Source organism: Piliocolobus tephrosceles, chromosome 9 (genome assembly GCF_002776525.5).
Source record: "Piliocolobus tephrosceles isolate RC106 chromosome 9, ASM277652v3, whole genome shotgun sequence".
Classification (NCBI taxonomy): Eukaryota; Metazoa; Chordata; class Mammalia; order Primates; family Cercopithecidae; genus Piliocolobus; species Piliocolobus tephrosceles.
In genome coordinates this window covers 85,938,254-85,961,434 of record NC_045442.1, presented here as the reverse complement: position 1 = coordinate 85,961,434, position 23,181 = coordinate 85,938,254, and the positions used below count along the sequence as shown (strand labels likewise).

General features: G+C 48.6%; 1 protein-coding gene across 1 annotated transcript in view; it reads right to left on the bottom strand.

The window, feature by feature from the left end:
* The window catches only part of CHAT (choline O-acetyltransferase), a 50,634-nt gene that overhangs the window by 3,721 nt on the left and 23,732 nt on the right, over positions 1 to 23,181 (bottom strand). Inside the window, 6 exon segments of the mRNA XM_031936239.1 lie at positions 6,231 to 6,293; positions 6,434 to 6,575; positions 9,654 to 9,776; positions 12,055 to 12,183; positions 13,058 to 13,158; positions 16,273 to 16,442. Coding sequence (XP_031792099.1) covers positions 6,231 to 6,293; positions 6,434 to 6,575; positions 9,654 to 9,776; positions 12,055 to 12,183; positions 13,058 to 13,158; positions 16,273 to 16,442 — 728 coding nt within the window.

The following is a 23,181-nucleotide window of genomic DNA, read 5'->3' as shown; positions in this document are numbered from 1 at the left end:
TTGTGTTGGTTCATAGAAGCAGCTGCCCTGTGAACAGTCAACTCACCCCTCTTTTCACCACCTTGGAATAACTGTAGCAAGAGAGACTGAGTTCACAGGTTGTTTGGCTCAGAGCCATGAGTAATAATGAGTAAAATGACTTATAATTCAGTATTTCATTCATTCATTTAGGGAATCTTAATTGAGTGCCTACTATATGCCTAGTGCCGCAGGTCCTGGAGCCACAACAGAGAACGAGACAGTTGTAGACTTAGTCCTTGTGGAACTTATGGTGTAGTAGGGGGCAGATTTCATCAACCATGCAAAAAAACATGATCATAAACTCAAATGTGAGGAAGGAAAACTACAGAACAGTGGGAGAGTAAGTGATGGGGGCCCTGGACCACCTTGCCATTGGAACTTCCTTTCTCCATGACCACTGGCAAATATGCTTACCAGTTATTAGGTTTCCTTGCTTCTTTTCCCCTTTCCTTACCCTCCATGTCCAACCACACACCAGATTCACCTCGTAAGCATCTTTGTATCTCTTCTTTCCCCAAACCCATCTCTTTGATTTGGTTGTTTTCATCAACTTCCCATTTTTAACACAACCCTATGGCAATGCTTTGGAGGGTGTTTTCCTAGACATTTTAATAAATTTAAAGTTGTTTTTGTCATGTATTTATATCGTTTAGAAATCCAAATAAGCCAAAAGCCAAGGTCATTTTGCCAGCACAGATTCCTACCCCAAGGAGGCAATTCCTTACAGTCTTTTAGCTATTTCTTTTGGGTATATACTTTCTTTCCTCCAAATATATGCTTAGGTTACCACTACTGAATTTCTCAGTTTTACCTATAATCTTCTTGTTATAGACAGTGACTCTCGCTCTGTGGCCTAGGCTGGAGTGCAGTGGTGTGATCTCAGCTCACTGCAACCTCCACCTCCCAGGTTCATGCCATTCTCCTGCCTCAGCCTCTGGAGTAGCTGGGACTACAGGTGCCCACCACCACGCTTGGCTAATTTTTTTGTATTTTTAGTAGAGATGGGGTTTCACTGTGTTAGCCAGGATGGTTTTGATCTCCTGACCTCGTGATCCACCTGCCTCGGCCTCCCAAAGTGCTGGGATTACAGGCATGAGCCACTGCACCTGGCCAGTTTCAGCTCTTTTATGACCCTGCTCCCCCAGCACACTTATACTCTCCCATCTTCCCAATAAGATTACGTTTTAACTCTTTGTAGTTAGATCAAGATACAGCATAAGCATGTATACAGAACAATATACATAAATATAATTAAGCAAGTATTCACAGCTGGGTCATGTAGTGTACTATGATTAGATTTCCTTTCTTACTGAATTTTTTGTTTCCCCTAGAATTGACAATGTATAAATTGTTTTTTTACTTCCTTTGCTTTCCATGTATCTATTTCTTTTATTTATTTATTTATTTATTTTTGAGATGGAGTTTTGCTCTTTTGCCTAGGCTGGAGTGAAGTGGCGTGATCTCGGCTCACTGCAACTTCCACCCTCTGGGTTCAAGTGATTATCCTGCCTCAGCCTCCTGAGTAGCTGGGATTACAGGTATGTGCCACCACACCCAGCTATTTTTTGTATTTTTAGTAGAGATGGGGTTTCGCCATGTTGGCCAGGCTGGTCTTGAACTCCTGACCTCAGGTGATCCACCTGCCTCGGCCTCCCAAGGTGTCAGGATTACAGGCGTGAGCCACCACACCAGGCCCCATGTATCTGTTTCTAATTGATTCCTAAACGTGCAGCAAGAATTTCATTCATCCTTTCACTTCTTGCTTCTTTATGGACTGATTGCTCTCTAGGTCTACTCAACAACTGTTGATTTGTGATCTCCTTTTACTATCATCCTGGGGACATCCCTCTATCTTTTTCTTATGTTAAATCTTCTGATTTTTTTGAGCCTATGATTTCCTCTTTTATGTTTTATTTTCTCACTTTAGAAGTCTACATTCTCTAGTAGCTTTATGAGAAATGGTGCTTAATAAGTAAAATGTTTGAGACTTTCTCTGTCTAAAAATGTCTTTGATCTATCTTCAAATTTAATGATAGTTTAGCTGGGTATGAAATGTGTGTTGAAGATCACTTTCTCTCAGAATTTGAAGACACTGCTCTTTTATCTTCCACATTCCAACGATGCTGTTCAGAAATTAATTGCATCTTTTTTATGGATCTTTGTATTTGATTTTTTTTGTCCTCTGATAGATTTTAGAATCTTCTCTTCATGTTTAGTGTTGTGAAATTTCCTTTGCTATGAGTATTTTCCATCTATTAAGCAAGGTATTTGATGAACTCTCTAAATATGGACACTCATGTTCTTCAGTTCTGGGGAAATTTCTTAAATTATTTTGTTGAGGACCCCCTCCATCATTTTCTCTTTCTGAACAACAATTATTTGGAATATTGTTCTCCTGGACTAAGCCTCTTTTCTCTCTTGTATTTCATCTCTTTATTGTGTTGATATTTTGGGGATATTGTCTCAGATTATCTTCTAATTCTTCCACTGAATTTTTTTCTACCATATTTTCCCCCAGAGTTATTTTTATTTCCTGAAAAATGCTTTTAGTTTCCTATCACATATAGATGAAGTAACTCCTTTTACTTTTCAAAGAATCTCAATGATCACTTTTAAACTGTTCAGTTGTTTCTTGTACTTTTTTCATTTCAAGTTTTTCTTTCTTTCTTTGTTTTTTGAGAAGGGGTCTTTCTCTGTCACCCAGACTGGAGTGCAGTGGTGCAATCTCAACTCACTGCAACCTCCGACTCCTGGATTCAAGCATTTCTCCTGCCTCAGCCTCCCTAGTAGCTGGGATTACAGGCATGTGCCACCACACCCAGATAATTTTGTTAGTGGTGGTAGTGGTTTTTTTTTTTTTTTTTGAGATGGAGTTTCGCTCTTGTTGCCAGGCTGAAGTACAATGATGCAATAATCTTGGCTCAGTGCAACCTCCACCTCCCAGGTTCAAGCTATTCTCCTGCCTAAGCTTTCCTGAGTAGCTGGGATTACAGGCATGTGCAACCACGCCTGGCTAATTTTTCATATTTTTAGTAGAGACAGGTTTCTCCATGTTGATCAGGCTGGACTCAAACTCCCGACCTCAGGTGATCTGCCTGCCTCGGCCTCCCAAAGTGCTGGGATTACAGGTGTGAGCCACTGCACCCGGCCTTTTTTGTATTTTTAGTAGAGACAGGGTTTTGCCATTTTGGCCTCGCTAGTCTTGAACTCCTGACCTCAGGTGATCTGCCCGCCTTGGCCTCCCAAATTGCTGGGATTACAGGCATGAACCACTGTGCCTGGTCTATTTCAAGTTTTTTTAAAAAGATACTTTTTTTTTTTTTTTTTTTGAGACAGAGTCTTGCTCTGTCGCCTAGGCTGGAGTGCAGTGGCCGGATCTCAGCTCCCTGCAAGCTCCGCCTCCTGGTTTCACGCCATTCTCCTGCCTCAGCCTCCGGAGTAGCTGGGACTACAGGCACCCGCCACCTCGCTCGGCTAGTTTTTTGTATTTTTAGTAGAGACAGGGTTTCACCGAGTTAGCCAAGATGGTCTCGATCTCCTGACCTCATGATCCGTCCATCTCAGCCTCCCAAAGTGCTGGGATTACAGGCTTGAGCCACCACGCCCGGCCAAAAAGATATTTTTTAATTAGCAAAAATGTTTGTTGGTGTTGGTTTTACTCTTTTATGACTCCTCAATGTCTGAGGATCCATGGCTATTTGTACTTAAGGATAAAGCACTGAAAATATGATTAGAAGATTTATGTGTTTATGTATTTGTTAACCTGAGGGCTTCACTGTCCTTACAGTAGCTCTTCTTCAATATTAGAATGGTTCTTAACTAGCAGCTCTGCCTCTTGGCAAACCACTACCTCGTCTGCTGACTAGGCTCTTTCACTGTGGGCCCCAACCATCAGTTTCTGTGAGTGTTCTCTCTTGGCCTGGTCAATTTTACCACAAAGAAATCTTCTAATCTCCTGCTTGGTGAGGAGTGGTTACAGAGCTAGTTCCCAGTGTGTATGGAGCTGAGTGGCTGGAGGGCTTAGTAGTAAGTAAGAAGACTTTAATTAACCAATTAATTTCCATACAGTATTCCCTCCCTCAGCCGTGCCTAGTGTCCTGAAGTCTAGAGTCCTTCTGCTTCCGCCTCTCCAGAGAATGAACTTCTAGCTCACCACTGGAGAGAGGGGCTAGTAGCCTGGCTGCCTGGGGTGGTAGAGAGGAACTGAGGGTCTAACTGCTTTTTATATAGATCATCAACTGCTATGGTTTGGATGTTTGGGTCCTGTCCAAACTTCATGTGTTAAAGCTTAATGGTATGATAGGATTAGGAGGTGGGACCTTCAGGAGGTGATTAGATCATAAACGGGTTTAAGGCCCTCATACAAGAGGCTGCACACAGTGTTCAGCCCTTGGCCTTTCCACCTTCCACTATGTGAGGACACAGTGCTTGACCCCTCAGGAGAATGCAGCAACATGGCGCCATCTTGGAAGCACAGGGCAGGCTTTGCCAGACACTAAACCTTCTGGCACCTTGATCTTGGACGTCCAACTTCCACAACAATAAAAAATAATTATCTGTTCTTCATAAATTACCCAGTCTCCCAAGCTTCTCTCACTGTTTGCTGAGTCAGTCGCCATGTGTTCCACTTTCCAGCTCTAAAACATTGCTGCCACTCCTTTCCAGTTCTCTTTGCCCTGGTGTATTTATGGCTTTCAAAAATCCCTTGCTGTTGTTTTTGGAGGGTTTCTGAGAGAGTGACAGTAACCCTGTGTGCAGTCCACCATGCAGGAGGAGTTTCTTCCACCAAGAGGAGGAGTTTACATCTTCCCCTTCACCCTGCCCCTGTCCTACTCCAGTCCAAACACCAGCTCTCCCTCCATATTAGAAAGGTTCTTAACCAGCAACTCTGCCTCTCAGCAAACATTCCCACCCCCAATTCCACCCAGTCACCATAACACACTTTGTAACAGGGAAATCCAGCATCTCCCCTGCTCCACTGTCCTTTGCAAGCTGTGCTCTGCTTTTGCTCGAATGGGTCTTATTCTCTTAAGGCTCTCAGCCTTTGCACATGGTGCCCTTCTTGAGCCATCTTTCCCTTCTGTGTCTGCCTGACAAGCCTCTCTTCATCCTTTGTGGCTCACATGAAGCACCACTTCCCCTGGGAATTCTTCCTGGCTTTCCCAAGCAGAGGAAACAGTTGGCTCTTCCATGTCCCCTGCTACTTTCTGAGGGCTCTTTGCACATGGGATTAGTACTCACGTTGAAGGGCCTCTTCTCCCAACTACACGGTAACCTCCCTAAGGACAGGGCTTATGGACTTCATATTTTGTTTCCTAGCACCCAGCACCTTGCCTGGCATAAAGCATGAAGACCAAAAAAAAAAAAAAAAAGTACCCACTGAATACATGAGTGGGTGCTACATTTTCCCCAAATAGAACAAACACTTGAGTATTTAGATGAATTAGGGTTCTAGCAACTGAATTAGAGAGAAGTCTACGTTGGCTGGTTCTAAAATTCAGAAATGCATTGTTTTTATTTTCAAGTATCTAGAGTGAAATTTGTTCAGCTCCTTCTCATAGATTATATGATCATTCAAGGACTGTATTAGAATGACTTGCAATGAAGGTATTAATGAGTAGTCCAAGTTGCTGCTTATTCTCTATTTTGCTATTGCAAACAATAGCTTTGCAGTACCGGAAAATAAATTATTTCTCTAAACTAGGGAAACATTTCCCTTGCAAGTTTGATTTCCCTATTAATTTTCAGCAAAGACTTTTTATTCACAGGTAGTATAAATGAACATACAGAGAATAAGAGGCAAAAGCAGCCCTAGGTGGGAACAGATACTGCCTTGCCTGCGATTGGGGAAGGTATGTGACCCCCACCGCCTGCCAGGCTTGAGCCCCTTCCCCTCACAGTTGACTCCTCTTGTATAAACTGCAAGATGCTGTACATATTAGGTGCTATTATTATCATTATGGTTGTTTCAAAGGGTTTGAAAAGTGGTAACTCATTGTATTCTTGTAAAATCCATGTCAAAAGCAGGAATGCTATGTTACTTAGGTTCTAAAACAAAGAAACAAGAGACTGGGTGGTGAAGTGGCCTTGCCAAGTCCCTGAGTAACAGGTGGCTGGGCCCTCACAGGGTCTCATGCCATGGTGCCCATTCTGGCAGGCCCCAGGCACAGCTCAAGTGCAGTGTTGTGAGGTGGTGCGACGTCACTTACCATGACTGTGTATGCAGTCTGGGCACGGATGGCATCCTTCAGGAGCAGAAGCTTCTCAGAAACCTGTCAACAGAACACAGAGGCAGCGTGGGGTTTAAAAGGCTGCTCGGAGCCAAAGCATCTGGTGGTCAGAGGGCTGAGCCCAGGGCAACCCACAGCGGCCTCACTGGTTTCCTGTGGCCATGGGATGGGGCAGGACTTACCAGCACAGCAGCCTTGTGGTCAGTCATGGCTCTCACAAAAGCCAGTGCCTCTGGAGTGGCTGATCTGATGTTGTCCACGCGTCCCTCCTGGAATCGGCGGATGGACGCACTCTCGTAGGTGGGCACCAGTCTTCGGTGGAGCCTGCGTGGGATGAAGGATGAATGGCACGTGGTAATTTATTCTTGGGAAATCATAAACTCGGAAAGAAAAACCGCCTCAGCAAGCTTTATTTTCACAGCCCTGACTTGACTTGGCAGAATATTTCATTTTAATATTAACAGAATTCTAGAGGGAATTCCCAAAGACGACGCTGGGGAGTCTTCCACATGGAAAGCCACGTTTGCTTGTTACACCCGGGGATGCTGCACTGATATAAAATAAAGAAGTGATGAGTAGCGCTTCAAAAATAATTTTCCACCTGGTGGAAAACCTAGAGTTTACTGTGAGACCTGAGTGTTTGAGGAATAGCACAGAATGGAATAATTGTGTAGTTAATCATTCCCACCCATGAGGGAATCCTGTTTTATTTAAACTGATTCAAGCATGACCTCTGGAGGGAGGTGGGGAGGGGCCTTAGTGCTAGTGAGCCTAAACAGCTGTCCAGGCCTTCCAGGGGCGGCTGGGCTTCTGACAGACCCATGGGCACCATGGCTGTGCCTCACCTCCCTGATGACTATGACCCAAGCAGCAGTGGCCACTTCCCCACCAGCCAGGTGACCCCTCTTTCCTTATGCATGGGACCTGGGCCAGTGTCCCTGGGCTTGCACCCCTGGCGGGCACACTTCCTTTCTCACCACTCAGTAAGGTCCTTGGTGTTGGGAGTGGGGGAGGAAAAAAGACACAGAGCTTGGAGAGAAGCAGTGACAGCCCAGTGTCACCCAGCAAGTCATGGCCCCACATCTCAGCCCTCTCAGGACATGTCTCTCCCTCACTGGCTGGGCTCCTTGAGGTTTGGGAAGGCCGTGTCCAGTTCTGCAGGGTGTGTGATACTGTCTTGTTTGGTGAGCAAGGGAATGACCTTCCTGTACACTCTGACATATTTCCCCAAGACTCTGGCAAGGAGCTCCTGTCCTGGTCCCTGGAAGCAAAAGCCATCACTGGCCAGTCATTGACCAACCCCAATTCAGGCAGCTTCTGGGTTTCTGCTGAATCTAGGGGCAGATAAAAACAATTGTGATTATTACAGCTTAGAGCCTGAAGAACGCTGCTCATGGGAAGCAGATCCTCTTTGGGCATTCGATGAACCCAGGAGCCTCTGGCTATATCCATTCCCGGCCTCGTCCAGTGATAGCACAGCCAACAGGCAGGTGGAGGAGGGGTGCACTGTGCAGGCTGCACTGGCCCCCTCAGCTCTGGATCTGAAACTTGGAAGTGCTCACAGTAGAGAGGTCCTGAGCAGCTGGTCTTGGTGGTATCCCCAGTTGAGGCTCCGGCAGGATGCTGACCTTATGGCCTGTCTCAGCCCCATGCCCTCTGAGTATCAGAAGGCAATGACCACCATTCCAAATGCCAGGTAGGTCCTGCAGCATCTCAGTGCTGGTGAGGTTTCTACCTCTTCAAGTCTCAGCGGCAAGCCCAGTCCTCATATGGGATGACATTGGCCTTCCCCAAGGTGTCCAGACAGGACAGACACTCAAAGCAACTGCACTCACTTCCTTGAGAATTACAGCCCCGCAGGGGGACACTGGGCTGCTGTGTCCACACGGGTGCTGCCTGCTTGTTAGTGAGAATGCCTTGCCCTAGCTTTACTGCAGGGTCACTTTATGCCTTTCATGGAAGTTGCAAACTGAAAGCAGGTTTGAGGGCAGAGCTTTACCGTTCATAGCAGGCATTGATGAGCCACTGCTTCTGGAGCCCTGGAACTGTCAGGAGCTGGCCCCATCTCCAGGAAGATCTATTTCGAATTTTGGTTTCTTCGCCTCCTGTAAGGCTAATTCACCTCTCTCCCTGCCTTCACTCCTGATTTCCCTACTCTTCACCCCTTCACTGACACACAGCTACCTGGGTCACCAGGTCTAAATCCCAGACCTGGCCGAACCACTCCTGGCCAAACCTCCCATCTGTGATTCAGTCTCTGGCACCTACTCTGTGCCAGGTATGGTGTGGGTGCGAGGGACTCAGAGGCATGCGAGATGCCCAAAGTGTCAGGGTTGCGGGGACAGTCTAGAAAACAAAGCCAGCAAATCTGCAAACAAGATAATTCACATGAGTAACAATTGCCTGAAAGAAAAAGAAAATTCAATGTGGTATGATAGAGAATGGGTGGCAAGGGGGCCAGAGGGGGCTGCATTAGATAAGGGGGTGGGGAAAGGCTTCGAGGGATGGACCCTGGGCTGGAAAGGGCTGGTGCGTGTAGAGGGTGGTGACCCTGAGCCCACACGCACACCTTCCGTGGGTGGCAGAGGTACAGCCAGGAGGTACAGGTCAGGAGGCAGGAGAGAGCTGGGGGTGTGGGAGGGCCTCAGGTGAGGCCAGTCCACAGGGGGCTCTTCTAAGTCAGGCTTTTGTTCTAAGCCTGGTGTGAAGGCACTGGGAAGTTTCATGTGGAAAGTAATCAAGTCTAATTTGCATATTTCAAAGTTCACTCTTCATGAAGACAGTATTACCAGGGGTAATGGTGGAAGCAGTGACCTTAGGGAAGTGCTGCTGTTGGCTAAGCATGAGCTGATGGTGGCCTGGGAGGGGCTGATAGCAGTGGAGGTGGAGGGTAGGTGAGAGACATTTGGAGGAGAACGGATATGGCAGTGTGTGGGGATACGAGAAAGGACGGAATCAAGGATGAATCCAAAATCTTTGTCTTGATCAGCTGGGGGACTGCTGGTTCCATTTCCTTAGCAAGATTGGGAAGACTGGGGAGGAGCAGGTTGCAGCAATGGAGCTTGGGTGAGGTGGGGAAAGTTGGGATGGAGGGTAGCCCCTTGACTCCAACCATGGTCTGTATCCCTTCCTGGCTCTTCTCAGCTCTACAGTCCAGCCCTCTGGAGCTCCGTGTCCCTGTGCCATCACCCAGGCAGTTCCCTGATGGCACATCCTTCTCGTTCTGAGGTTGGATTTGTAACCCAGTTCAGTCTGCTCCTCCTTCAGGCAGCCTCAGTCACTCTCCAGTCTTCCAGACTCACAGAAGGCTGTTCCTCCCTCCAGGATGCTTCTAGACCCTAGATCCTACAGCACCGTGTTCGTCAGCCCTCCCGGGTACAGACTCACTCCTCCTTCACTCACCTGTAGAAGGCCAGCTGGAGAGCCACCTGGATGAAGGCATCGGGGCTGCATTTCTGCTTCTTAATGAATGTTTTCCCATAGTTGTCAAACTTATAGACAATGAAGTCAAGGTTCTTTACTATTCTGAGAAAGGAAAAGAAAAGACGTTTTCATTGCATGCAAAACAGTATGCATGCACCATGGGGCTTCGCTGGGCTTCTTGAGCCTGGTCTGTGTCCTAGCATTCTGGAAGGTGAAGACTTAGTCCCTGCCCTCCAGGAATGCACTGAAGTGTCAGAGACATACCTTGACCTATGAAAGTGTCAGAAGACACACCATGCCAGGACTACTATGACCCAAGGTGAGCTCAGCTGAGCAGGGTGTCGACTCTACTCTGGAGAGTGGGTGGGGAGGTGGGCCTGGCTGTGTTAGTGAGGCAGGGACTCACTGTGTCACAGGTGACATGCCCAGGATTTTGTAATTCACTGTCAGAGTAACAGGAACATTTTCCAAGTCTGCACTGAGACTCTTGAGCACTGGCTGGCACCCATATTGAATAAGCTGCTCCTCCATCAGGAGTCTGGGGTCCGGACTGACTGCCCACTGGAGCAGTGTCTGGCAAGGTCTATGCACCTCCCCACTGGAGAGCGCATAGCCTGAGTGGGCACCCGAGCCCACATGCACAGCTTCCGTCAGGACTCCATGCTCCCTGCCTGCCTCTCCTTAAAGTATTCCTCCTGCTCACAGCAGATCAGCTCTCGGTGGGGCCGGGTGCTGGGAACACAGGGGAACTTGGAGGAGACCCAGTTCCCACGAGTACTCACCCCTTAGACCCACCTGTTGACAGACTCCTGGGACAGACTGAGCTCACTATCACCACGGCCACCTGGAAACCTCTCCCCTAAGCTGTGCCCACTTGGGCCTCACTCCCTTGTATGGGCCCCCCTTGTATGGGCCCCTCAGGACCCCCAGGGAGAAACCTCCTGCTTCCCCATCCATGGGCCTCTCCTTGCTCTCTTCAGCCTCTGGAGGGTGGAGCTGGGGGCTTTGGGGAACATGGGGTCTGCTCAGGTCCCTGGAAGTGAGTGGACTCCTTCACCCACTGAGGACTCAGCAGCCCACCAGCTCACTGCCCTGGCCCCTCACTTAGCTCCAGAAAAACCCTGCAAAGCTGAAATGTGAGCACCACTTTATAGAACACCTGAGGCCCCTCCATGCCCACCGAAGCCAGGCGCCCTTTCCAGCAGCTCCCAGTGGAGAGGTCCTTCCCACTCTTCAGCTTCCCAGCCTGGTCACACTCTGTCCTGCTCACATGTGCCCTTCCCACAGCCTCCTTGGGGGCGTCCCCATACCCTCTGCACAGAACTCTCCAGCGGCTCCTTACCATTGGCAGGGCAGGCTCTAGGCCCATAACAGAAGGTCAGTGACACTTGTCACAGTGCGGCCCAACTGCCTTTTTGTGGCCCAGCTCTGGCCATTCTCTCACTTGCTGGTCTCCAGACCAGCCTTCATCATTATGAACCTGTACAAGCTTGAAGAAGCTGCCTTTCTGCCTCTTCCCCATCTGCTTGCACCATGAACTCCTATCCATCCTTCAAGGCCCATCTCTGTAAGGCCCTCCCTCACAGTCCTGACAGAGTTCAGCTTCTATATTTTTGTGGGTTCAGGTCAGCATGGCTGTTTCTTCTTTTGGCATTAATCTTACTGTATCACACGTTTTGGCCTGGGATTCTACTTATTCCACTCCAATATGGAGTGCAGGTCCCATGGTACTTAACTTTCTGTGTTCTCAGAGACTTACCACAGGCCTGGTGCACACTAGAGCTCTGCATATGTTTGATGAATGAATGAGCAAACCAGTGAATGAATGCATTGATGTTTGCTTACTGAATGGGAGAATCAACAGCTACAGTACAGACATGGTTGCCAGGATGTGGCTGCCACCACTGCTCCCTGCTGCCCCAGGCCTTCCTCCCTGGGTCCCGTTAGAGCCTGAATGGCCCCCTCCCCTTGGGGAAAAAGACTGCCTTGTCAAGTTGCAGTGTAAATTCAAGCAAATTGAAATAGCTTGAATTCAAATGACCTATTCAAACCAGTTGTTTTTTACTCCCCCGAAAGCAGGGGATGATCTCCCGGCCTTGACTCTGTTCAGTCAGGTGAAACTGGGAAAAAAAAAAAAAAAAAAAAAGCCCTGCGTTTGCATTTTATGGAAATGATGGATATTTCAGCAAGGTTATTTCCCCAGAGTTTTATCTCTCCTTTAGTTTGACTACATTTCCATGAGGGATGGGGAAGAGGTGGAGCCCAAGGGGAGGCAGAGGAGCTGGGGTCTTTGGAAACTTCCAGGGAGCCTTGGGAGCTAGTGGGCATGGGCAGGGTGGTCCCTAGGTGACCCCTCGAAGGAGACTTCGGTTGTCCTTACCGTTGAAGGTTTTCTGCCGAGGAGGCTAAGTGGCCTTGAATTTCCGGGGAACATTTCCACCGCAGCCTCCGGGGGGCGGGGAGCTCACTGACAGAGTCTGCTCGGATCAACTTCCTGCTGCTCTGTGTCCTGCGGGCACAGAGGCAACCTCCTGAGGCTCTGCGGCCAGAGAGCTGTGGGAAGCATCGCTTCTTTGCTCTCTGCAATCCTCTTAGATGTCAGTGTTTGTGGCCACGGAGTTTCAGGGGATACGAGCTGCCCCTGAACCACTGTGCAGATGAATAAACTGAGGCCTCCACCAAAATCATTAAGTGGCAGGGCCGGGGTTCCATCCAGTTTCACCTGACTCCAAAATCCCTTATTTCTTTTCATTGTTTTCCTATTAGACCAGAAGACTTGGAGAGAAATTTAAGAGCAAGCTGTGTTGTTCTCTTCTACAAGGTTTGTGCCTACTAGGCTTGGTTTAGATTTCAGTGACCCTAGAGTTTCGTGGAAGAAATGGAAGACTTGGATGCAGGGAGAAGATTCTAGGAGAGAATGGGTAAAATTGGGAATGGAGTAAGGAACACCGTGTGTTTACCGCACAGAGGAGCCCTGCTGGGAAGCTAAGGAGGGACCCAGCCTTGGGATTTGGAAACAGTGAGGCTCAGAGAACTCCCCGTGTGCTGGGGCAGCTGTGGGCCTGGCCCTGACTCAGGATAAGCAATAGGTGTCGATGTAGGCTTCCCCTCTCTCAACGCAGAGGTTCCTGAGAATTCCTTGCCACACTTCTCCCTGACTGCCGTAAATCTCCTGCCTCCTATCCATGGCCCATGAAGCACATGATGTCTCATTCAAAGCTGGGTTTCAAATTCATTGTGTGTGTGTGTGTGTGTGTGTGTGTGTAGTACACAACTTTTTTCAAATTCATCTTTTGCTAAGACACTTTCCAGACTGACACAGCCCCCAGCGACCACCCACATTTTTTTCAGCCCAGCATGGCATCCCTGGGCTCCAGACTCACATGTGCTTGAGCAGATGCTCAGTGCACTGCACCAGGACGATGCCATCGAATGGGGAGTGTTCGCACACCACACCACAGGTGCCGTCTCGGCCCACCACAAACTGCAACAAGAAACAGGGAGTGGGCGACCATGGGGGAGAGTCAGCATTGCAAGGCAGCCCCTGGGCCCCAGGTCAGGCCTCTGGCTTCTCAGGGCTCCTCTCCTCCAGGGACACCAGGGCACATTATTTCCTGAAGAGAACACTGCACATGATTGCAGTGGCCTGAGAATATGAGAATCCAAGACTGCTCTGCACTCACGACCTCTTTCCCATAAAGGCTCTGGGCAGTGAAGGTGGAGCCCCAAGTTCCCTGACTGAGCAGTCCGGGGATTCCTGAGGAGCTCATCCCACATCTGCGCAGCTGCCCTTGGGGGATGGGCAAGGCCCTTCAGCCCTGTTTCCCGTCATAGCTCGCATCGCAGGCACCATCCTGCAGTGCTTTATGTGACTATTTGTCTGATGGACCCTGTTTGTTTTGACCTCCATTGATTTTGTTCCCAGGATCTACACCAGTGTCCACCCCGTCGTATGTGGTCAATAATTGTGTGGAATGAGTGACAATGAAAATTAACAGTCTGTTTTGGATGGTAAGCAGATTCCTAGGGAGAAATAAAATATCCCTTGACAGTAGTGAAGGAAGGATGAGGAAGTAAAGAAGGTGCAAGGAAAGGATGAAGAAGTGAAGGAAAGATGAAGTGAAGGAAAGAGATATGGAAGATGCTCCACGAGTTGCCGCCTGGGCTTTGAGTCAGAGACCCACATGAAGTTTTGCAGCCATGAGAGCCTAAACGAGACACTTCAACTCTCTGGACTTTGGTTTACTGTCCTTGAAAACAGACCCGGTAAGGCCCAGCTCATGGATTGAGAAGTGGATTGGAGAGGAGGTGTATGAAGGATCCATAGGAGCTGTAGAGATTACTTATGACTTTTTTTTGTGACTTTGCAAAGACTCTATTTAGCTGACTTGAGAAAGGAACATACCTAGTGCACAAAAATAGTGGGAGAAAATAATGAGAAGGACAAAATTTGGTTCTTTTTTGTTTTTTTTTTTTAAGCATCGTTATCTGTGAGAGCTTTATTTTTAAGTATTGGTAAGTGAAATTATTTGCTTTAACGTGATTCAGCAGTAAATAAATAATAAATAATCTGGAGGAAACAAATGAACCAAGGTTGGCAATATGTACATGCTGCTTTTGAATATGCTTGAAAATGTCCATGATAAAAGTTAAAATATCCAGAGCTTTTGCTGTCTTTATCAAAATACTCTTTCCTCTGGAAGTCCTGTGGCTTCCTTTCCACAGGGAGAAGCAGCAAGATGAAGGATTAAATGCAGAGAATGTGACTTCTTGTCATTATTTTTTTTTTTTATAATGAGGAAATTAATTGTCTCTCTCTTCCAACAGCACACACTCATTTTTACTTGTTTACCTATGTAGATAATTTATTTTCATAATTTTATAATTAAATTTTACAATAGAAAACTTATATCAGGAAAAATTTTAAACATCTAAGAAAATTTAGGATTTTTAAGTTTTAGAAATTTATTTTTAAGTTTTATGTTCTGTCACATTTCTTTCTTTTTTTTTTCATTTTATTTAAAGTGTAACGCAAATAAAGCAGGCTGCCTAGTAGCCCATCACACCCAAGAGATACTCATTCTTTATCCCTAAATGAACAAAACAAGCAACCTTTGGAGTTTTACTAAAGTCTCTACCAGGGCACCATACCATTCCACATGTCCCGAGCTGCCTCTCTCCTGGTCTCCTCCCAATCTCTCGCCTTGTGTACCAGATGCCTGGATCTTTACTCCCATTCTACAAAGAAACTCACTTCCAGAGCTTCTCCCCAAACTCACCCCTTGCAGACCCTCCCCTCCCACCCCCAGTGTCCTCTGCCTTGCTGTCCTGAGACCAGCTCTCCATCATCTTGAATTCGGGTCCATGCAGCCCTGCTGGCTTCTCCGGCTTGCTTGATAATCTGTCCTGCTGACAAAAAGAACCTGGAGGTCAGCATAGACTAACCCATGAGAGGCGGGAGGGCTGTGCCCACCCCATTAGTACTTATCTGTGCCTGTCACTAAAAGGAAGGAAGGAAAGAAGGAAGGAAAGCAGTGTCTTTTAAAAACTGCTACCAAGGCTGAGCTCCAGATTCTGTGCATGTATCATATCGGTTCACCCCCACAGCTGCTCCGTGAAAGATGATAAGCCATTAGCACCACTGTGGAGGCTAAAACAGCTGGCCCAGCAGCCAGAGAGCGTATCAGAAATAACGGAACCAGTATGCAAACCAATAAAAAGGAAAACCTGCAGAATGTAGGGACAGAGAGAAAGGAAAACGAGATGTTGTCTAGATATGCTTATCAATGTGAGCTTTGCTAACCCAAAGTAGAGAGATGTTTTGTTTTTGCCTGCTGTTTTATACTATATGGCACATAGTATAAAAGTGTAGTGACTTTAAAATAAACAAGACTAGGTTCAGGATTGGCATGTTGGGGGAATAAAAGGAAGATGGCAGAATGGGAATGAATGATTTGACTTTGACTTCATCCCGTCTGCATGGGTATTTTTCTCTAGGCCAAAATAAATTTCTTGCTTCTAGGCTGACGTCATGTAAATGAACATGTATGAGTTATTTTATCTCATCTTACGATCTTTCTTCCATGGAGATGCTGGGCTGTTCTACTTCTCAGGGATTAAGGGAGGTATATTGAAATCGCCAGCCATGGGGGTGGACATCCAAAAAGCTGACAGCTCTGGGCATCAGAAATTATTCTTTCAGAATGCATTACGGATTTGTTCAGTGGGGCTGTTGTACTCTCCTGCTCCTGGCATACGCCCACCTCACAGGTGTGATGGGTGATGGGAAATGGGCCTCAGGTGTGGCCCAGACCTTCCTGGCGCAGGCGGCAGGAAAGTTAGGGAGTTTGAGTTGGGTTCAGCCACTGGTTCCTGAGAAGAGTTCTGGCTGGTCCAGAGATTGACATCAACAGCACATCTCAGACCCCTCCAGCAATCCTGACCCTTCAGACCCAGCCTCTCAGGCAGCAGAAGCCAGTGAGTGTGCCTGCCAGATGCAAGCACATGCGGGCCTGGGCACCGGGCTGTGCCCGCTTGCCTGCTCACTCTCTTGCTGGGGGCATGGCTGTGCTCTTGCAGGGCCACCTGGACGGCTTACCTGCAAGGACTTGTCGTACCAGCGATTGGCCCCGTTCTTGCTGTACCCTCCGCCGTGAAGGAGCTGAAGTGCCCTGTGGGTGTCGCTGAGCTCCACGCCTCCTGGAGCATCCAGACACACAAGGCAGATGCAGCGCTCAATCATGTCCAGCGAGTCCCGGTTGGTGGAGTCTGCAGGGGAGGCAGGCACAGCCCTAGCACCTGTCCCACTCCAGGCCAGGCTTCCCCCCTCAGAGCCCCACACAGGACAGGGCAGCCCCAACTTCTGGGATCACACCAAGACCCAGGTCTTGAGTGGCCCTGATCCCCCCACCCTGCCCCACTGTGGGTGGGCAGTGAAGTCAGCCAGAGTGTCCTGAGCCTCTGTCCTACCCCAGGATCCCAGCTTATTCGCATGGTCCCTGCAGGAACCCTGCCCTCCAGCTGTGACCAGCTCTCCCCTAGATGTGTGGGCTATTGGTCCTGCATGCCAAGATGAAGCGGGATGCTTAGACCCTCAAGTCAGCCCACATCAGTGGAGGGGCCCCTAATCCCCCACCCAACAGCACCCTCCACTCGGGCTCCTGTGAGCCACATCTGTGTGTAGGCATGCTTGTTTGTGCTGAACTATGACTTTCAGACATCTAAACTGCAATTTCAAAATTGTTGTTGCAATTTTAGAATTAGGCAATTTCACATTAAAACCTGAAGGAAGTGTATTGCTCACCTCCCTGCCCTCAGGCGGTTGGTTCAGAGGCAGAGCTGCAGACAGAAGGGCCAGGCTGCTCCCAACCTGCATGTGGATGAGCTCATAGGAACAGTGTTGGACTAATGGATCCAAAGGAGCTCCAAGCCTGGCCCACAGCTGGCTTTTGTGTTAGCCTGTACCAATTCCCAGGCTCCTCTAGACATTCTCCTACAGGAAGCAGATTTCAAAAGGGAATACCCCTCCCCGGTGGCACTGGAAGAGTACAGACAAGGATGGCTCTTCAGGAGCAGGAGTCAGGCACAGAGGACGTGACTTCACCAAGGACACACGCATTCCTCCCAGAGAGCACCAGAAGCTGCCCTCCCTGGCAGCTTCCTCCACGGGGCAGAGGGAGGTTCACCAAGCCCACCTGGCAGGACCTGTTGGGGCCAGGCCTGCTCCCGCTGCCTGTTCCTGTTTCTTCCAAACAGGAGTCGATTGTGCTGACGATGTTCTCTCCACGGCTCGGTACTAGGTGTGGGAGTGCACAGCCTGCCTCTTGGTTTCAAGTTCACCAAAAGTTAAAAAATCCACCCAAAGTTTAACATATTGGTTTAAAATTCCAAGGAGTCACTTCAAGACCCAATGGTGAGGACTGCATATCACCAGGAGAGCCTGACCTTGGGGCTGGATGCTGGGACAGAATGAGGCAGTAGGGGTGAGAGTGCCCTGTGTGTGGGAAGATGGGGTGCATGGCATTTGCAGGCAAAGGTGCATTACATGGTAGAGACTCCTAGTTGCACACTACATGTCCTTTCCTTGCTTGCAGAACCCCTGGTTTTTAGCTTGGTACATGGATAACCAACTAGAGCTATACTTCCCAGCCTCCCTTACAGCTAGGGGTAACCAGGTGTCTAAATTCTACGAGTAAGATCTCAAAAAACTACACAACAGCTTCCGGGGAACCTCTTCAAAGATAACTAGCATGTGCTCTTTGTCCTGCTTCCCACCTTCCTCCATCCTGCTGCCTGGATTGCAGATATAATGCTGGGAGCTCTCGCCTGCGTTTTGCCTTCCTCGGGTGTATGGACAGCTCCGCTTCCCAGGGTGGTAAGTCAATCTTTAAGACCAACCCCTAGGTCTTCTCAATGCCTGCTGGGTACACAGAAGCTAACTGCACTGGTCTTTGCTCTGCCCAGGTGAATTCTCCAAGTTCACCAGGAGTATCCACAGATGCTTTTGCCTGAAAGGAGTCTCCAGGCCCCATGCATCCCCTTTCTCTCACTTTTTGCAAATCCTGGGGAACAAGATGTCTCCCACAGCAGACCTTCCACTCTGGGAAGCCAGCCTAGCCTTGGGACATCCTCTCTTCCTTCCTGTCGAGGATGAGGCTTTGGGAACCCGGTGCTTTCAGAACCCCTCCTGGTCCCTATATGGGCAGGATGCCTCCTCACTCTCTGCATGGCCTCTTGGACTTCCCTGCCTCAGTCTGATCAGCATCAAGGATCTGGCCATGCCCTGAGGATCTAAGCACAAATGAGAGCCAGCCCAGGCCCTGGGGGAACTCCCCTTCTTGTAAGCTCCTTAAGCGGGTGCAGTCACCACATTACCCTCTCAGAACCTAAAACTGCTTCTACTGCCCACAAGGGAGAATCCAAATTTCTAAACACAGCACCCCAGGCTCCATGGCTTACCTCTGCTGTCCCTCAAGTCCACCTCCTTCCCTCCCCAGATCCCTGCATGGACCTCACAGACAACCTCCTGCCCCTCCCTGATCCTGTGCACATCCTATCTCCTCCTCATCATGCAGGCTGTGCCCAGGACAAGGCCCTTCTTCTCCTCCTCTGCCGATGAAAGCCCTCCCTGAGCTCCCTCATCCTCTGGCAGTGCCAGCCCTGCCCTGGAGGACTCCTGACACGCAGAGCATGTGGCCTCCACAGCTTGCTCAGTGCAGATGTGGAACCTGCACTCTTGTGAAGCTGGCCTTATATAGCACCTGAGCCCAGAGGTGCCCCCCAACCCCTTCCCACCATTCCCTGCTGCACAGCACATGACCCCACTGCCATTCCCAGACCACCATGCTTTGGACAGTCAGCACTTGCAGCCTCTGGACCCCTGGTCTGGTCCCCTTCCCCATATCAGCACTCACCAAGGGTGGAGCCTGGTCCCTCTGCACAAGGCAAGCACAGTCCATGCTGGGTAATGGACTTTAGTGTGCTTCCCTTGGCCTGGCCCAGGTAGGGTTGGGATCTGTGGACCTAGTTCAGAGAGGGGGCCTGGAGGTGTCCAGCTGGTTACTGGGAAAGGGAAAGGCCATGTCATTATGAAGGGCAAAAACCAACTACTTTGAGGCTTTGAGCTTCATGGGTTGATGGGGGAGTGGGGGTAGGGTGAGGCTGGGACAAGGTAGGGCTTCTTCCTCTCTGCAAGGCTCCCTGCTCTGCCCTTCTCCCCTCCTTAGGCATCCCTGCAGATGGCCATGGTGCTCAGCCCTGCACTATGTGCTGGGCTAGGGGTCCCTGCAGGCTCCTAGGCTAGCCAGTGCCTTCGGAGCCCTGGGGAGGCCTTGGTCAGGTCTGGGTCAGGTTCAGATCAGCAAAGAAGAAGGGAGAGGCATGCCAGGTGTATAATAGTGCAGAGTGGTAGGTGGGGGATGGGACAGTGGTTTGGATGGCCGGGGAACAAATCCCCGGGCTTGTAAGCAGAGCTTGTGAGTGATCAGCTTGACCTCCAGCTTATGGGTGAAGGCATGCAGGATGTAGGTGGGGCTGGAAGAACATAATGATGTGATGTTATTAGTTAACCTTTGTTGAGCACCTACTATGTGCCAGGTATCAATCTAAACATGCATATTGATGCATATGAGATAGGTATCATTGTCATGCTTCATTTATTGGTCAGGAGCAGAGAAACCAAATATCTTGACCTTAGGCCATTTATAAGGTTTCTCTTGTAAACAGGGATGATAATAATCACCCACTAAGTGGAGGGAGCTGGATTTGATCTCAGGCATCCAACCCCAATGCTCAGGTTCATCAACAAGGACTATGAATGCCCAGCTCAGTCATGTGACTTCAGCCAGCAACAACAGGGAGTACTGAAGGATCGTGGAAGAGCTCAGTCTGGTCAGAGCAGAGTCTAGGATACCTGGCAGCTTGGGAGGCCAGCCAAGTCGGGGCCATGGACAGCTTGAATGCTGTACACTTCATCCCTGTTGGTCATACCTCAGGTGAACTCTGAGAGCCCTGGCTTGGTAGCTGCCTTCACCAAGGGCTCCTTAAAAATAGCCCCAAAGCCAGTGCGGAGTGGGCAGACTGCAGCTCCTGAGGTAGCCCACAGCATGCCTGCTCAGCCAGGTGGCTGGGAGCAGGTCTTCATGCAGGCTCGAGGCAGGAGGGTGGAGGCCTGGCACACTCCTTTTCAACTGGGCAATGCAAGGAAAGAATGGCTCCCTGGGCATCACTGCCCTCGTCACCTCCAGGCAGGAGAGGCGGATTGTGAGGAAGCACTGAGGCCTTGCCATCACGTGCAGGCTCTGCAGGGCCCAGGAGCCCAGCGCTGCCCAACAGGAACCAGGTCCTGGCTCATTAGACAGGGTGAAATGGGAGCAGGACAGCAGAGAGGGAAGCCAGGTGGCCTTGCAAATGAACTCCCTGCATATAAGTAGCTGATCAGTCAAATGCTGACAAGTTTATCGTGTAAGGCAGAAAATGAACACTACACCCAAGCTCATCCACCATGACTGTGGCCCAAATGTAATGGAAACACGGGACAGCGGGCTGAAGGCACACGGCAGGAGCCATTTGTCTTGTGGCATCCTCATCGAGCACATCGAGGCTCCTTTAAAGTGGTGAATCAGTCTTCCTCAGGGAGCCCTGCTTAACAGTGAGAGATGGGGATTGAGTAATAGGAGGAGCTCGCTCTGACACCCACACCCAAGGAGGGAGTTGACAGCTTTGGTAGTGTGGAAATTCCAGAGGCCAGGAGGCCTTCGGGAGCCCTGAGGCCAGCGTTAGAGGTTGGAAGCTTATAGGCTGAGACTCTGGTGAGCACAGGTAAAACAGCACCTGGTACCTCTGTGCAGGGCTGCAAGACTCAGGTGCAGTTCTTTAATGTGCACTACTGTGCACAAGTACCCCCAGACATACACCACCCTCTCTGGGACACTTGCCTTTGCTTGCTGTGATCTATTCCCTGAGGAGTTAGCACAAGTCAGATTTCTATGCCATGCCCATCCTCCTTCTCACAGTCTAGGAGATGGATGAACTGGGCTCTTTCTCGGGGGCTTAGACCTTCTTAACCTTTCCCAATCCCATCTGAGCGTCTTTCCTCCCCAGATGAAGGAGTACGTTCTTCTTTTGGGAGGTAAATCTGCCATCGCACATCTCATATTCTTCCCGACTCTGTGGCCTAGGGGGTGATCTTTATGCTGTCAGTCCTCAGAGACTGTGAGAATTCAGACAGAATTATTTCTCACTCTTGCAAAACAGAACTGCTTTGACTTGAGTTACATCAGGCCCCTTTCAAGAGCTCTTGATGGAGGGTCTTCCGATTCCAGGAACATACACTTTTCCCCATTCTTCCGGCTAAAAACTTGGACATTTTATTTCAAACTAAAGTAAGAAGACTCTAAGATGGAGAGAAGAAGGCAGACCAGCCAGAGACCTCAGAACCCAAGGAACATCATAGCAGCAGATTCTCTGGGTATTACAGACTGAATTTTGTCCCCTGAAAAGTCATATGTTGAAGCTTCAGCTCTCAGTGTAATTCTGTTTGGAGGGAGGGCCTTTACAGAGATAATTAAAGTTAAATAAGGTCTTAATCTAATAGAAATGGTGTCCCCATAAAAAGAGAAAGAGATACCAAGCATGTGTGCACAGAGAGTAGGCCATGTGAGGACACAGTAAGAAGGTGGCTTGTAGATGCCTACCCTGTGACACCTTCATCTTGGACTTCCAGCCTCCAAAACTGTGAGAAATACATGTCTGTTGTTTAAACCACCACTCTGTGGTATTGTTATGCCAGCTGTACAAACTAATACACTGTGGGGTTTTGTTTGTTTTCTTTTGTTTTTTACCTAAAATATCCAACTTGCAGTTGAAGAACCCAGCAACGTAAAAACACAAGTGGGTATAGTTAAAAACAAACAATCAACAAAAGCCTGCTCTCTCTAGTTAAAGGATCAGAACAGCAAGACATAAAACTTTTAGGTAATAACCGTTCTACTTCAGCCAAATACCATAGAGAAAAACTGTGTCATCCCTCCCTCCCCCAGCACCCTCACCAGCAAAGGCCAAGTGGAGAGCCCAGATATCTACCATCACCAGTCAGTAATGAGGCATCTCAACTTCTGGGGGTATCAGAGAAGGCACGGTCTCAGATGGAAGTTGGCACTTCCATCTCCATTGGGCAATAACCAGCCCTCCCTCCTTTTCCCCACACAGCTTTAATAGAGACCATGTAGGGAGCTTGAACTCCCATCCCCCAACCCTGCAGTAATAAGGAGCCCCCTCCCCCAGGGTGTCAACAGAGACCCAGTGAGGAGCCTGTGCTTCCACCTCCACCTGGTTATAACCTCCCCCATTCTCTTGCTGGACCAGTGTCAGAGGAAGCCAGCTAAAACATGCTTAAATTAGATCCCAAGTCTCATAACACAGTATATCCAAGTTTCAACAGAAAACCACTCATTCTACCAAGAACTAGGAAAATCTCAGTTTGAACATGGGAGGTGGAGGCTGCATTGAGCACGCCACTGCACTCCAGCCTGGGCAACAGAGTGAGACTCCATCTCAAATAAATAAATAAGTAAGTAAGTAAATAAATAAATAAATGAAGATTAAAAGAAAAATAAATAAAAAGCAGTTATCATAAAAAAACCTCAACAAGCAATTTTAACACATTTGAAACAAATGAAAAAAAATAAAAGAAAAAGGAAATCTCCACAAAGAAACAGAAATTCTCAGCAAGAAAACAGAAGATATAAGAAGAACCAAATAGAAATGTTAGGACTGAATAATAGAATAACCAATATAAAAAGCACAGTGGATGGACTCAGCAGTAGAACCTAGGGCGCAGAGAAAAGAATCAGTGAACCTGAAGACAGAACAACACTGATTAGACTAGGGGAGAAGAAACAGAGTAAGCGCCTTTGAGACAAAAGATGATGTTTATGTCACCAAATTCCCAGGAGAGGAGAAAGGGCAGAGCAGAAAGGACTCAGAGAAATAATGGCTAACACATCCC